Source organism: Nuphar pumila, chromosome 4 (genome assembly GCF_984573655.1).
Source record: "Nuphar pumila chromosome 4, dmNupPumi1.hap1.1, whole genome shotgun sequence".
Lineage (NCBI taxonomy): Eukaryota > Viridiplantae > Streptophyta > Magnoliopsida > Nymphaeales > Nymphaeaceae > Nuphar > Nuphar pumila.
Window position 1 is genome coordinate 121,698,916 of NC_143252.1, and position 17,882 is coordinate 121,716,797.

General features: G+C 36.4%; 1 protein-coding gene across 1 annotated transcript; it reads right to left on the reverse strand.

Annotated features, from left to right (window-relative positions):
* Window positions 1-13,928: 13,928 nt before the first annotated feature.
* Window positions 13,929-17,664, reverse strand: LOC149840856 (uncharacterized). The gene is made up of 2 exons (XM_090003382.1): window positions 16,677-17,664; window positions 13,929-15,537 (listed from the first exon to the last, which is right to left on the reverse strand). Exons 1-2 carry the CDS (start codon window positions 17,442-17,444, stop codon window positions 14,170-14,172), a joined length of 2,136 nt encoding a protein of 711 aa, XP_089859508.1. The 5' UTR covers window positions 17,445-17,664; the 3' UTR covers window positions 13,929-14,169.
* Between the last annotated feature and the right edge of the window lie 218 nt (window positions 17,665-17,882).

Consider the following 17,882-nt stretch of genomic DNA (forward strand, 5'->3'; position numbering starts at 1 on the left):
GATTTATAACATAATTTTTAGAGTAATTTTTTTTATACAAGGCCTTATCTATGACATTACTCCAATCAGACTAAGCTCTAGGGAGTCAACTTGTGCACTAGTGCTAGAGTTTAATATCCCTCTAGAACCAAGTTTAAGAAAGAGACATTCAAAGACAAAAACCCTTTATCAAGAAAACAGAAAGATCATGAAAAATGTAAAATCAGAAATGCTACAAACATTATATCGAACCATAAATTATTCAAATAAATTTCATAAATTTAAAAATCATCATTTATACTGAATTAAGTAAAACTATTCATAATAGGTTGGGTTCGAAACCAATAAGTCATTCTTAGAGTTTGGTGCCAAAACCCCATAGCTTCTCAAACAAGGTTGAACAATACTCCAGTCATCAAGTCCAAAAGAAACTATCCAATCAAGCATTCTCACCTAAAATTATATGAAGTGAGAACAACATCCCCAAGTATAGAAAAATTACACAAACAATGCACAAACTAAGATATCGTCAAATAATTTGAATGATTTAATAACTTGAATACAACATGTATAAAGCAGAACTATATATAATTATAATAATTAACACATGTACATCTAAAGAATAACATTTACATAACCTTCAACAATTCATATATTTATATCATATTTTATGCATGAACAATTAATCAATGCATGGACTTAACAAAATAATTAAACATCTCTTTAATGCATGACTAGCTTCTCATATTTTTTATTATCTTTTTTCACTTAGATGACACATTCAATACTCTATTTACATGCACAACACAAAATTGTTTCTCAATCACAAACACCTATGAGTATTACACAATTATTACTAGAGAAGAAGACGATAGATATATTTTTAACCAATTTGTGACTTATTAACGTGGCCTTGCACTTCTTCTCAGGTTCTGGGGTGTGGTGATCGAATATTGAGAGAGCCCCTAACCCTCCAACCTGATATATTAGTATTCGTTCAGCTAAAGTATATACATACTACTCCACAATTGTAGTGATAGCTTAGCCCCATTTCTCTATGGTTGAGAAAAATAACCTTTCGTGCTATAAACAAATCCCACATAGCCTAGAGTACCACTTACACTCTCTTTATAAGCCTCAAGAGAATTAATGCATATTTTACTTCATTTAATTAATTCTCTTGCCATGCATGCATAAACATAACTAACCACACACAAGGTCAATAGCCACCCATTCATGCACAACAATAAACACATTTTGGGCATAAACATTACCATATTTCAGGCATAAACATAACCCAAGCATGCATTAATTCAAACATAGTATCAACACATAAGTCACCTCATGCATGCATTACAACATTAATTCCAGCATACATTCAGTATATATATGCATACTATTATGCTTCATATATTCAGTATCATATTGCATATGATCATATCATAACTTTATGCTGCATTTCATAACATCATGCATGCATATCATAACATTATGCAAGTACATTAACAAAACATGCAGTTCATTTGAGCATTACAACAAAAAATTATAGCATAGAAATCAATACATATTTACAAGTGAATGCACAACCATACAACCTCATTAGGCCCATACACTATACTCTAACAAGTCATGTGTTTATTTGGTTCAGCTATGGAGCTAAATCATGTCTAACTGGTTCACTTCCAGAACCATGACATGCAAGAAAACACAAGTTTCAAATTCAGAATTGTATAGACAAATTTTTTTGGTCAATAGAAATTCTGTTTGAATAAAATGAACTTAAATATAAAATTTTTACTGTAAGTGCACACACGTGTTAGCTACAGGCAAAAACCTAGACCTAAACTCATTCTGGATAAGAGAATAAAAATATGCAAGTGCAACCTCTTTTATGTTCACAGAACAGTTCTGTTTGGTTTAGTCTTTCTGAAGAAACATTAGCTATGCATTATATATAATGAAATAAATTTTGATATTTTTATTGAGGGTAGTTTGGCATGTCTGACACAAGTTGAAAAAAACTCTGAGTTAAAACTCATTTCCAATAGAGAATTAAAATTTATACAATACATGTTATTTCTATTCTTTGACATACTGCTTTTCAGAAATTTCAGGTTCATGAACATTGCATGATTTTTATTTTTCAAACCATAAAAAATTAGAGTATAAGATTTTTATTATGTTATTAAATATACAAACTAACACAAAAATATTAGTCATAAATCCAAAATATATTAGGAGCTATGCATTTTCTAAAAAATGTGTAACCTACGTTCTAGTCTGATTTGAGCCCAATTTTTTTTGAGATTGCTTTCTTATGTCTGCAACATACCTCTAAATTGTAAAGATTTATGCGTTTACATTTTGGAAAAATATATTTTTATTTAAGTACGGTTGAGATAAAAATACAAGACAACATGTAGTTTTCAAGAAAACATATCAAGAACTTTATGTTTTTCATTAAAAACACCAAAAACATGCATCCAATGATTTTTTTTTCATCAATCACACACTATATTCATGCATATACATATCTAAATATACTGTAAAAACAAAAACAAAAACATATATATATATATATATATATATATATATATATATATATATATATATATATATATATATATATATATATATATATTATGAATCAAACATATGGACCATTGTTTTCACATAAGAAAAACACATTTTTCTTAAAAACAAATTTTGAAAAGATTTTGAGTTTACGAAAGCCTCCAACGAGATTTCTAATCCACCAAAACCATATTCAATCAATGCATAAGCATTTTCAATATGCTAAATACACAAAGAAATAAAGATTCAAATTTGGGATAATCCAAAATCCCAAATCACATACCATAACAATGTCGTTTTGCGTAGTTTCATGAAAACTGATACAAAATCACTGAAAGACTCGATCCATGGTTCTAAACCATGAGCTTGAATCAAGAGCTGGATTTACATGAATCAATTTAAGATATGAACCTATTTGTATAGATTTTTTCATACATTTTTTACAAAAATCCAAGTTCTATGGCTTCACACATCCGAAACAACTCTCAAAAATTGCATATGATCAAATGGAGGCTATAAATTCGAAAAACATCTGATCTAAGTACAAATTCAAATCTAAAACTAAGGTTGAATCCCAAAAGATAATAGAATACAACTAGGGTGCTCACCTATATTAGATCAATCACCATATTTTGGCCTTTACGAACGAACCGCCACTGGTTTCCTCTTCCTAATGAGAGGGGCATGTGAAAGGAAGAAAGAAGAATAGGAAGAGATAGGGAGAGTTGGGAGCAGAAAATATGAGAGTGAGTAGAGAGAAAACTCCAAGAGGGGGCATGTGGGATAAATGAAGAAAAGAACCCTATTTAACATGCCATATGGGATTTCCTAATCCCTTGTGAAAACTCTCTTAAATCCTATTCTAATTCAATTTCCACTAAATTTCATGTGTATTTGGTGTAAAACTAAAGATCCTAACTCATTTAGAATTCCTACATAATTAGGCTATGAGACACCTAGTCTCATTTATGAAATAGGAAACTATTGGCTTAAGTTTGACATTAGAATAATTTAAGAAGTTTTGAGAACTTAATTGAATCTTTCTGAATTATGACTCTAACCTCAAGAGAGCCGCATGGGGAGGGGGGGGGGGTCCCACCCTATGGATCCATCTTTCTTAATTAGGTTCAACTAATTCCAAATTAAATTCAAATGAGAATCCAATCTAAATTCAAATTCAATTAAATCTCAAATCCAAATTCAATTGCAACTTAAATTAAAATTCACATTTAATTCAAATCCAAACTAAATTGATCTTGTAATTCAAATTCAAATTAAGACTCAAATTAACGTGAGATTCAAATTCAAATTGACATTCAAATTCAATTCTAATTTAACCCAAATTGAGACATAAAAAATTATCTTTATTTATTTAATAATTACAAAAAAATCTACATGTATTACACCACTGACATCAAGCTAGAACATTAGGTTAAAAATCACTTTTCAGCAAAAAGATATTGGCAAAGAACTTTAATTTGTGGATTCTCGTCATACATGATAAGCCCTTAATTCCTTTTATTGAAAGACTTCGTCTCATGCTGATGAAACTCCTTTAGAAAAAATATCGGGTAAAAAATGTGAGGTATTATAGTGCCTGAGGTCAAAGAAAAGGTAGAGGCACCTAAGAGAAAGGTACAACAACTACCTGTGTAGGTAGTGCATTGCCACCAACATTGATACGAAGCTCATAACCAATTTCATGGTTACAATATTGATCTTGAGAAGCAATTATGCTCTTTTGAAGAGTGGCAGATTAGAAGGATTCCATGTGAACATGCGATTCACATGCATTTTATATGAGAGCAAGCTACCAAAGGATTACTGCGACCAGTTCTTCATAGTTGAATCATATCGAGCAATATTTGATGCATATCCATTCCTTTTGATGATGAATAATGTCTCATACATCACTTCATTGACTCTTAGAATTGTCTATTTACTAAAAATGGTTTGTAAAGCAGGGTGATCTAAGGTGAAGAGACAGAGGACAAAACACAAAGTTGTTATGTTATAAAAGTGCAGTGTATGTGGTGAGGTTGGCCACAACAGGCAAAAACACAAAAAAACAGTATGTTTGAGTACTTATGATTTGCAAAATGCGTATTTGTTAAGAGTTGTTTAATAATTACTTTTTTGTATTTATTATTTTTAATGAACTGCTCTAATTTCTTATATCTTTTATTTGTATCTTAGGTATTTCGTGATGAATACTTATACACATAAAGGAAAACATGACAACAGAAAGAGAAACCCCTACCCCCTCACCCAAGCAAGAACCGAATTATGGTGCTTGAGGTATAAAGAATGTCCTATGTCATGTATATACAACTAGTGGTACTAACATGTATACATTTATATTTAATTTCAATTGGTGATGATAACATGTTAATGAGAAAAAAAAGATGTGCAACAACCAAAAGAGTAATAAGAGCTTGAATTTTATAAAGAAACTATGTTGGCAAGTGACGTAAGTGTTAGATTTACACGTTAGTTACTTTGTTCATTTATAACGTTTGTATGTAAAGTCATTTGAATATAACATGATTGTATTATAAATTTTGATTATATAGCATCTAGTAAGATTCATAGAAATACTCTAAGTATCTCACAATCATGACACAACAACAAGAGTAGGACCATTTACCTTACTCCATCTTTCTCTGTGAGTCTTAAAAATATTATTTTTGTTGTTTTTCTACTGACTAATAAAAACTAATTGTAAAATATTAACTGTTCACAGCAAATGGTCCAAACTAAAGGGATGCAAGATGTGACTTGTGGATGCTTGGAGAGCGACAAATTGTTGTATCCTTTAATTGAATCTAACACGGTATCCATTGGACAACTTACTTATAAAACATAAAATTTCATATGCACAACGACTTTACACTTGATTTATGTTGCAGATCTTAATTTTTGTCAACCGAGACAACTAACACAGGGTTCTTTGGAAAATGAATATGAATGTGAAGGAGTTCAGGTTGTACAATTATATGAGGTCCACAATTAATACTGATAGAAACATTAAAGAAATAGTATGATAACATTATTGATTCATTAAGGTACTTATTGCTCTCTCGTACTTGGTAGGTGATCATGCATATATTTTACATTTTATTCATCTTTATTTATGCATGATCCATGATAAAATCACTTTAAAAACCTATTTTTATCGTTAGTTTTGAGAAACCACATTGAAAATAGAATTATTAGAAAATCAGGTATTTCAATGCTTGCCCTGCGTTTTTAGTGTTTTTTTTATTAGTTTAGAGTTTTCTTAATTGTAGTTTAGTTAGATTAGGTTGTATTTAATTAATATTAATTAGTTTAAAAATTCTCATTTCAGAAAAACACGTTTTTCATAAGAGACTATTTTTTGGAAATTATCAAAAATCTTTAGAATCTTTTTAAAAAGTTTGTTTTAACCTAATTCACTCATTATATACAGAATTTTTTCAGCATGAGGGGACATTTTTTCCTCTTGAGAAAATGCCCCCTTTGCTCCCTCTCTCTCTCTTCTCTCTCTCCCTTGTCGATTTCTCCCCTCTCTTCTTCTTCTTTTTCTTCTTTCTTCTCTCATTTAATCCATTGTTGGCAACCTTTCTTTTTGTCAGGGAGGCGTGCATTCAGCTGGGATTAAGCATCTTCTCTTCTCATCCAATCCATTGGAAGCAGATCGTTCGGTTTGCTTCTTTCTCCCCCATTTCACCGTAGTTTTAGGTTTTGCATCGCATAAAGCATAGCATCACATGTAGTTTTGTTAGATCATTGCATTATCTGCATATTCATATGATTTAATCTAGATAGTTTAGCTTTTTTGCATCGAAAAAAATAATATATATATATATATATATATATATATTTCATTTTGATCTAGCGTAGCCATTTCTTTATTTATGAATAGAGCAGTCTTGATTTAGGTAGATCGATGGGTCTAACATAGGGCTGCATACTTTTCTTGATTAGTTTTAGGTTAGATCTAGATTAGAATAGCTTGTTTCACGTTTCTTTTATTTTAATGTTTTTTAGATCAATTAGAGAAAGTTTTTTTTAGTAGCCGATAAGCCTTACTTTATCCAATTAGCGTTTTTCTTTAGAATAGCCTAGGTTAAATTTCGTTTGCTTTCTTTTATCAGTCAAGTAGTTAGGCTTTTAATTCCAATTTTTTTATATTTATTAGCTAGATTAGAGGTAGTTATGTAACTTCACCAATTATCGTTTTTATTGAATAATTATTTGGTAGTTGATTAGATAGTTGACCTTTATTTTTTTTATTGCAGTTTTAATTCATGTCAGGTTCCAATTTTTTTTTGGTAATTAGATTAGTTCATTGCATACATAGCCTAGATTATTTAGTTCCAGCAAGTTATTTCTTTTTGTTCAGCCATTTTTTTTGGGTTCACATTTTTATTGGCTGTGTTTTTTTTGAAGCACATCGTTTATTAGTTTGACCAAGTTGTTAGGTTGTTAATGTTAGTTGATAGTGAGTTTAATTTATTTCCTGCAATCTGGTTAGTTAGAAGTATGTCAATCTGTTAGTCATTTAGAATTTGTATTTTTTGATAGGTTGGGGGTTAATATTAACATAGCCAAATTTTTTTTTGGTAACTATCATTTTCTTAAGCATAGGTTAGAGTAGTTTTTTTTATTGTATAATGTTGTAGTTTAGTTTCTATTTATTTCCAGCATGCATTAATTAACCTTGGTTTGTGTGATTCACGTAAGCATGTTTAGTTTTTCTGTTTCCATCTGCAATTTAGAATTAGATATAGTTTGTTAATAGGAATAGCCGAATTTTGCTTTTATTATTGCATTTGATCTTTAGCATAGATTAGGTTAAGTTTACTTTCCAGTTTTATTTGTTAGTTCTAAAAAACCGTACAACATTTAGTTCATGTTAATTTAGTTCAATTTGTCATTAGTTATTTTCTTGAATTAGTTATTACAAATTAGTCTTTGATTAGCGAGTTAGGTTGTTTTTCTATTTTGTCTTTTAGTGTTAGGTTGTTACAAGTAGTTCATAGTTAGTTCATGTTATTAGTTTAGTTCATGTTAATCATATTCATGTTTTTGTGATTTTTTTCTCATATTTACATTTGATTTTCTTGTAGATTTCTTTTTCTACTTGGTGTTTTGTTTTTGTGTTTTACAGAGAAGCATGTGGATGTATGGTGAGCCCCTTTTTGTACCCCTGAAGTGCCCTCTGAGGTCCCCTCAAGCCCTAAAAAATGCTCTCAGAGAACTCTCAAAGAGCAAAAGAAAAAAAGCTTAACTAGGAACAAGAAGGGGACAAGAAGACTCGAAGCACTAAAGACTTCTTCTTTTATTTTTAGATTAGGATTTTATTTATTCATTTGGGTCTGTAATAAAACCATTTATTTATTTGTTTAAGCCCTCTGCAAGGGCAACACTCTTAGTTAAATTAATTAATTATTTTTATTTTATTTTCAAGACAATAAAGCGTAGTTTAGATTGTGTGTTTGAATACAAAGTATTTCTTGTTCCTGAGTTCGACCCAGACTCCACCACTAGTGTGAGCCAGTTTTTATTATTTGATGCACGGTTTGCATATACATTTTTATTAAAAATATATTTTAAAAATACTCTATTGAAAAAGTTGCATCAAATTTTTAGCGTCGTTGCCGAGGAACAACGATTTATACGAGTATTCACTTTATTGCCATTCGTTGTTCACGTTTTATAGGTTGCTAGTTTACTTTCTATTTATTATTTAGGTTGCTTAGTTTAATTCCTACTTCATATTTAGGATTGTTTAGTTTCTTTTCAGCATTTAGGTTTAGAACCACGTTGCTTGCAAACCCTAGATACCAGCTTACCTTTCTTGCACGGCCCACCAATTAGGATACCCTTTGAGGTGACTGCATATAATTGGTACCGTGCCCATAGTTTGCTTCTCGCAAAATATCTTTTGGGTACAAGTGTGTGACGCTTGTTTATTTACTGCTTTCTAGTCTTATTTTAATTTTCTTTTACCTGCTTTGTGGTTTGCTGTGGTTTGGCTGCATTGCACGTTAGGTAGTTAGAAAACCTTTTACTAAGGATGGTTGTTGCACCGATCTACCCTAAGGTGCATGCAAGGGTGACGCTCGCTTGACCCCGAGCTTGCTGAGATAGTTGAGGACTCCGAGTCCCTTATTAGGAGAGCCCGTTGATCCAGCCCCATGGCCCAAGATCAGCAATTGACCCATTCTCTTAGGGAGTACTTCACTCCTAATGCTTATACTCCCGCCTCCTGCATCACGAGACCCGCTGTAGGAGCGCCTCTGTTTGATATTAAGGCCTACATAATCCAGATGCTTCAATCTTTCTATGGCCTGAGCAACGAAGACCCCTACCGTCATCTCGATGAGTTCCTCGAGATCTACTCCAATATGCAGATCAATAATTTTGGGGATGACGCATTGAGGTTAATGTTGTTCCTATTCTTCCTCAAGGACAAAGCTAAGTATTGGCTGAAGGCCTTAGATACAGTTCAGATTACCACTTGGAAACACATGCAAAGAGAGTTCCTCAAGAAATACTTCCCGATTAGTAAAATGAACCAATATTGAAAAACCATCACCGGTTTTTTTCAAATTGAAGGAGAACAATTCCACGAGACTTAGGAGATGATGAAAGATCTTATCCAAAAGTGCCCCCACCACCAGGTGCTTTATTGGTAACTGGTGGAGTACTTTTACGATGGCCTGACCAAAAAGGACAAAAAAATGATTGATTCTTCGTGCGGGGGCACGTTCATGCTCAAGAGCGAGGATGAGGCATGGGCTCTATTCGATACATTAAGCAAAAATTTCATGCACCACGCCCTGTCCTCGAGACTTGATAGGACCACACCTGTTCCTAGTGGTCCTAAGAAGGGAGGGATTTATGAAGTTGGGTCCAAACATGATTTGCAAATCAAAGTGGACCAGTTGACCAGGAAAGTTGATCAATTATTGGCCAACCTAGCTTCATTAAATCAAGTAGGAAAAGTGTGCAAGCTATGCGCTAGCCTGCACACTTTGTTTCTGAGTGTTCGACAACACCACTCTATCCTGATTCATTCAGGAGCAAGTGAATGTTGCCCAAGGTTTTGCCAATCTGGCGCACGATCCTTATGCACCCACCTATAACCCGGGATGGCGAAATCATCCCAACTTTGTGTGGAGAAATCCATAAGAGCCACCCCACATGCCTCTCTAGACCCAGTATAGATAGGGTAACCTCCCACAAGGTTACATGCATCCCATATTTTCTCAAGCTCATCTCCAACTTAGCCTGCCTTCTCCTCAGACACCCACATCAAGCCCACCTTTTCAGGAGAAGCTGCTCGAGGCATTTTCTGACATTAAGGCCAACCTTAGTTGTCACACGCAGTCGATAGCGAAGATAGAGACTCAGATGAGACAATTGGTTGAAGCCTTGAGCAGGCAAAGCGAAAGAAGCCTCCCTAGTCAGTCAGTCGTCAACATGAAGGGTAAGGAACCCATGTATCATGGCTTGCACATCAGAGAGTCCCACCAAGAGCAAGACAACTCTGTTATGACCCTTCAGAGTGGGAAGGTATTCCACCCTACTCAGGAGTCGACTGACGAGCCCACTGCTACACCTACTGACTAGTCGATTTCCTCTACCAGGCCCAAGGAGAATAGACAGAGCCCACGGCTTGTGCCTTCTTCGTATACTCCCAGAGCCCATTTTCCCGAGGCCTTGGCTAAATCACACAATGTTGACAAGCAGGGCATGCACGCACGAGATGCGTGACCTGTTTAAGCAGGTTCACATAAATATCCCCCTGCTTGATGCCATCCAATAAGTGTCTACCTATGCAACATTCGTTAAAGAACTTTGCACGCAGAAGAGAAAAGCGAGGTTGTTGCCCAAGATGATCTTCTTGACCAAACAAGTGAGCTCCGTGTTTCGACACCAAGCCTCACCTAAGCTCAAAGATCTTGGGGCACCAATTATCTCGTGTGTTGTATAGAACATGACTATCGAGCGTGTATTGCTCAATCTTGGGGCAAGTGTGAACATATTGTCGGGTTCCCTATATGACACTTTTGGGATTGGAGATTTAAAGCCCACGACTACTGTCTTGCAGTTGGTTGACAGGTCTACCAAGTTTCCGTGAGAAATCTTGGAAGATGTGTTAGTCAAGGTTGAAGACTTTTACTTCTCTGTCGATTTTCTTGTTCTAGACATAGAGGATGCTGATGTCGCTCATTCAACACAAAATCAATCACAACTAGCAATTACTCACAACTTATACTTTTCATGTTTCACTAACCTTGAGAAAATTTTGTGATTATTATTTGCAAGCACAGGATCTTGAGATGATCCAAGAATCACAAGGCATTGCAAACATGCCCTTAATATTGTGATAAATCCATGATATTTTAAATGTAGGCAATGTTTAGAATTTTTTTGATATTTAATCAGTCATTGAAATGATTAAAGCTTACTATTAAAAGACAATGAACTATTAGCTCTTAAAAAGTTTTCTCTATTCACCTATTAAAATCTAAAAAACATTGCCTCTTTTCTTAATCCACCTTGTACAATTTGGGAAACCATCAACTCTTATTTATTCATTATTGATCAATAGGAAGTAATGATTTCAAACTAGATTTCAGAGTTGTTTCCATTTTTTAAACTTTTTTTTCATCAAGAAAAAGTTAAAAAAGGAAAACAACTGTGAAATCTTGTATGAAAGCATTACTTCCTATTGATAAATAATAAATAAATAGGAGTTAATGTAATTCCAATTGAAATTACAAAACTAATCAGTATTTTTTATATTACAAGGTATTTTGGGCTAGTAATTATTCCTGAAAATATCAACAATTCTGCAAAAAAACACTTATTCCTGGTAATGCGAGAAAAGCCATCAGAAGCTTCTAATTCTGAACATCATAAAGATTCTTGGCATTACTATCGCTTTTCCTTCCATTTGGTTAAGGTAACAAATAGGTATCCTATCATAATAACCAAATAGTGCAATTCCCATTCTTGGTTTGTAAATTTGATAACAACAAGGCCTTTCTTGGTATGGTGTTTTAATTGCAATAAAGAGATAACATTGTTATATATTGAGCATTAGTTTTGTATCCGTTAACTAGTTACAGTTTTTTTTGTGTAAGCTTGTGTACGTTCATGATACTCATCCCTGGTACTGCTATTAAATATGTAGATACAAACTGCAAGAGTGATTACTACTATTTTGATATGGCTTACTTTAGTTATTTGATTGTCCCTAGATGATCAACCTGATTATGGGGTCGGAATCTAGGTCACAATAGAACATATGGTCCAGATATGCAATTTCATGTTGCAGCCAGCCGGCTAGGCTAAAATCTTATGAAGCCTAATGCAAATATAATTCAATGTGTGTGTCTGTTGATAGTACCATACCATCTAATGACTCCATTCCAAAAACTTAATCGTAAGGAATCACTTTGCTTAATTTGAATTTGCAAATGTGTTTATCATTGTTTGTTTATTAGAAAACATGTTTTGGAACAAATTTCATCAATTAGAAAACTTATTTTTTTTTATAGAAGTTTTGGGCAATATAAGCTATTGATTTTTATATAACCTGGTAGTTAGGGGTGGCAATCAGGTCGGGTGGGTGGGTCGGGTTGGCAGGTTGGCGGGTCAAAATACCTCAACACGAACACGACCCGTTTATTAAACGGGTCGGATGTGGCAAACACGAACATGACCCATTTATTAAACGGGTAACCCGACACGACACAGTTAACCTGTTTAATAAACGGGTCGGGTCGACACGACGACCCATTTATTAAATGGGTCGACCTGATAACATAGACACGATAACCGACCCGAGTAACCTGAATAACCTATCTAACCTGAATAACACAATTAGAAACACACACACACACACAAAAATTGGCTGACCCGCCCGCCTGTCAAACGGGTTGGGGGTTGCGGGTTCGTGTAAACGGGTTGCGGGTTGACGGGTTCATGTAATCGGGTTGCGGGTTGACCCGCCCGCCTGTCAAACGGGTTGGAGGTTGCGGGTTGACGGGTTCGTGTAAACGGGTTGCGGGTTGACGAGTTCGTGTAAACGGGTTGCGGGTTGACCCACCCGCCTAACCCGTTTATTAAACGGGTCAAATGGGTTGGTGGGTTGGCATACCCCTAACACGAACATGACCCGTTTAATAAACGGGTTAGGCGGGTCGATCTATTTACGACACAAACCCGTTTAAGCCAAACCCTAACCCGGCTAAGAAGCGGGTTGGCGGGTCGGGTCAGATTTTGCCACTCCGACAGGTAGTCATCAAAATTTCCTAATTTAATACATGTCTTCTGTTGAAGATCACGTCCCTAGGTTTGATCTACAAGATATGCAATAAAATATTTAAAAGCCAATAAGGCCAACTAGATAGTATGGTACTATTAATAGTATTACCTACATGTTTTTATGTAAGCACACATAAGTTTAATAACGATTCATATTTTTAATGAAGAAATACTTTTATATCTTTGTATTATTTTTCTTATAGGGTTAATCTAGCATTAAACTACATTAAACTAGTTGTATTTAACATTAGATGGATTCAATCTAATGGAAATTATTAAAACACTCTTAAAATAATCACATTTAAAAAAATGCAAGGTTACTCTTTGAGTTCAAAAAGATAACTTTGATAACATCTAAAGTTACTTTTTTAGAAAAATGTATTTGACTTTTCAATTCCCTCATAGTTCAAAAGTCTTATAATGCCCAAAAAATAATCATATATTTTAAAAAATATTATTTTTAAGACTATTTTAATCATTTTAATAAGGTTGAATCCGTCTATATTAAACCCAAATAAGTTTAGTGTTAGATTAACCCTTTCTTATATACTTTTAACTGCAACTTTATTAAGAACTTTCACAAATGCAAAGAAGAAGAAAATTCAATTTAACATGAGATTTTTCCATTTGCTGAGAAAATCCCAAGAACAAGATTTGTGACTGGTTTTCAGTACTCAAGTAGATTATTTAAAAAAACATGCATTTCCAAGAAATCATGGAAGCACATAGGCTTAAACATTCTCCTCTCTCTTTAAAACTCATTGTGTTCAGTACATAATCAGTGCAGCGAGTTTACTGCGCTAATTCAGAGGTATCAGGGTAAGCTGTTCTGTTTCATATGAAACTGTTTGAGTATGTTCAACCAAAAAGCATCCTATCTGAACATCTGTTCCTGACACGCCCTACCGCGCCACTTGGCTACCTAAACTTCATCCAAGCAAATAATCTTTTAACTGCAAGTAAACAATAACTATGGTGGCAGAGTGTGTGTACTTTACATGCTGTAAAAGGTCATGAAGAGAGCAAGTTATCAGCAAATAACAGCATTTCTTAGGATGAGAAAAGGAATTTAATAAAAAGAGAAAGACAAACAGTTGATATATTACAATGAAAGAAATGCAGAAGTTTGCTGATTAGTTCCAATTGGATATCCAACTTAGAATCAACAAACTTTATACAACCATCTTGTACAGATCATATTAACACTGAATGAAAAAAGAAGCTGATGCAAGAGCCTAATGAACAGTCATGCATTCATCAGAAATCTTCCACTTTTCCTTTGCTTCCTCATGCTTCTGAAAGAATTGAATGCCTATAGATGCGATCACCTTGCTGACTAGTCTGGTTCTCCGTGAATAGGCCATGTGCACCAAAACAGAAGTACTGATTCATCAATCTGTTACTGGAGCTCAATTTATCACGTGTTCCAGCATGGATGGATGTCTTGGAACATGATGGTCCAATGTCATGATCAGATAGAACTCCCTTGAGCTTCTCTGATGATGAAGGCGAGGATGTTGATGGCTTTGAGTTGGCCTTTGAAGGTGACTGGAATGGCAAGACCAAGTGTGGCATTCCTTGAATGACCCCATGCATCAGCCCTGCAGCAAACCTTTTCCTTGCTGATGGGCTAGGCACATCGCTCCTAACGGCAAACATCCGTTTGTTGGTCATGAGTGATGTCTTGGAGAATCGTTGCCTTAGTGGAGTTGGTGTATCCTCACGGTCGTACAAATTGTGTCTCTCCTCCACAGATTCGTCATCACCACCATGTCTCCATTCACTCCTTGTGCCATCATTGACTGTTTGCAGTTTGTTGCTTGGCTTTCTAGATCTGCCTTTCCTGTTGGACCAACCAAGGAGACTCTTCAATCTCTTTGCTGCAGAAGTGACTGAGTTGCTGGATTTACGATTCATAGAAGGGCCATAATTCATGTCTAAGACCTCGAAATGGCTGAGGACACTTCTGCAGCTATTTGAGCATGAACTTGACCTCACACTATAGCACTCGTCTGCTGGATCATATGTGTTTTCTATTCCAGCGTACAGAAATATCTCTGCATCTGATATCTTGAAGCAAGTTCCTGGACTGCTTCCAATGCCCTGCATCTTCAGATGTGAAACAAGAGCACTTATAGTCGAGTAATCCCGTGAACTTGAAATACCACCTGCTGAAACTAACTGCTTTATCAATATTTCAGAGGACGCAGAGCGTGGGTGTAGGTTTAGTAGATCCAGAGGTGTCAATCCATCAACATCACGAATGTTGAGATCGATTGAAGGAACAGCCATTAGGAGTTCAACCAAATCACAATGGATATTTCCAGTCACAGCCAGATGGAGAGCTGTTCTCCCCTCATTGTTCCTGAAATTGACGATCTCTGACAAGAGCACCACTTCTCCACAAACCAACTCTTTCATCAGCTCCATCTGCTGGTCCAATATTCGAAAACTGGGTGTTCGGAAACCAGCAACAGCCATATGGAGAAAAGTATCACCTGCAACGTTTGCTGCAGATGATAAGGAAGGAGATGCAAAAACTAGTGCCCTGACTACTTCCAAGTGACCATGGTAAGCTGCCAAATGCAGCGCTGTGTTTCCTTGGTTGTCTCTGAAGTTGATAATTTCAAAAGACTCAACCAGATTCTTTACCACCTGCATCATTAAAGAATGCATCACATCAACATTGGGATGAACAACAAAAAGAATATCCGTGCAAGAATAGAGATAAAACGGAAGCATGGAACTGGAACATCTACATGGACATGCAGTTCCATGAACCATACAAGAAAAACAAGCATCCTCATTCTTGATGAACAGATAAAGAACATAATTCATGACTAATTTAGATGACTGACGACATTGATTGTTCAGTTGTAGGCTACACAAAGGCAAGACAACATTTTCAAAACATCAGATTCAGTCTCGACTGTAGCATGAGAAGTAGGAAAAAAGCTATTTTGACATGAACAAGGATGGCAAATTATTGGGCAACCGCTTGAAAAACTCTTGCACTTATTGGAGAAAGAGGAGCATAACAGCCAGGGTTTTACCCATTGTAAGGTATCATATAGTGCTCATCAAGATTGAAGTTCGGAAATGGAGGCACATTCTTGACTGAATATAGCATATTACCAATAGAATATTTCTTACCAACAATTAGATCTCTTCGAATTGATGAATGACGGAAGCTATACAAGGTTGAAAGACAATTCGTGTAATGAAGACATATTTGACTATTCCCAAAACTGTAGTCTTATTAGTATATGAAACATTTGATGTTAAATTCAATCGAACTGTCATTATGTGCCACAACAAGTATCAATTGTCTGATCCTCTAAATTTGCTTCTGTTATGCCAGAATCTTTATTTTGTTATGGTCTCAAAAAGGGCGTGTTATGAAAAAATCAATGGGGGTATACATGTCTCGGTAATCATGAGTAAGCCTGAAAAAACGCCAAATCTCAAATAGATTTACCAAGATCTCAGATAAATTTCTTGGTTGCTTGATGCTCAAACGGTTCAAGAATGGGTGATTTCTTGTGAAAAAGAACACAAAACTTGGAAGGAAAGTTTGCAGGCAATACATGGTAACGTGAGAGGATTAAAAATAAATAACAAAAACTGATAGCAAGAAAATTGATAATAAGCTCCAAATATTTTCATTTGAGAAAAACAGAGGAGCAAGATCACCAGACATATCTGCATATATTCCAGCATTTAACAAGAAGCGAAAAAGAGGAATTGAAAAGCAGACAAATACAGTAAAATTTTGAGAGAGAGGAAGTGCTCACCTCAACCTGCCCCCTTCCTGCTGCTGCATGAAGAACGGTGCGCCCCTGCACATCCCTGCAGCCCAACGCATCGGAACACTGAAACAGCAGCTCCCTGAGCACCTCCCAGCTGCCACCCCTCGCCGCAGCATGGACAGCCCTGCTCATCACCTCCACCCTGAACACATCATCATCATCATCATCATCCCCGGCCTCCTCCCCATCCTGAGCAGCTGCATGGTTGCCGGAATCCCCCGTGGGCCCCACCAACGCCGCATCAAGGAGCATCCTGAACACGTCAGGGCTCCTGCTCCTGGCCGCTGCATAGAGGATGTCCGTGACACCATACTCACCCTCCCCGAACACCAGGAACGGCTCCCTCCTCAGAAGCTCCTGGATGAATTCGACGTCGCCGGCGGCCGCGGCGGTGTAGAGGAGCCACCCGCCGTAGCCGGCGCGGATGAGGGAGTTGCCGCCACGGTCGTCGCGGGCCTCGCAGCCGCGGAGTAGGGAGCGAGCGACGGCGGCGCGGCCGCGGGGGGCGTGGAGGAAGTCCGGGTGGTCGTCCCACACGGTCTCCAGGCGCCTGATACGGCGGAGGGAGGTCAGCTTGATGAGGAGGTTGCTGTCCATGCGCAGGAGCGCCCAAACCAGGTCGTAGTAACCGTTGGCCGCCGCCAGGTCCACCGGGGTCGCGTACCACCACTGGTCGCCGGTGCTCTCCCACCGGAGGGGGAAGTACACCGGCTGCGATGGTGGCTCCGGTGGATCCGCCGCTTCTGTACCCATCTCTCTCTGTGTGTTGCAGCACAATTCAGAAGTGACACAGGAAGAAAGATTTCTCTTCCAAATGGTACCTACTCTCTCTCTCTCTCTCTCTAAAGTGGCCTATGAATTGGAAAATGAAAGAATCATAGAGGAGCCTTTCTCTTATTAACATGACAGAGGAGAAGACTCATTGTTAGAGGCCACAACTACCATGACCCTCTCGCTTCTTGAGAGAGATAGGGGGCTCACTCACACAGCAGAGAAAGGAAGGGAGCCTTTCATTTAAAGGGTTCACAGGCTCTCTCCGATGCATGACACAAATGTGGAGTTTTTTTAGATTTTGGTAATTCTGGTGAGTGGTGATGCACTTTTCAGATCCATTTTCTTTGGGCAGATTTGGACATAAAGGTTGTCATCTTTCCTTTTCTTTTATCCCACGGAATTTAGAGAGAAAGAGAA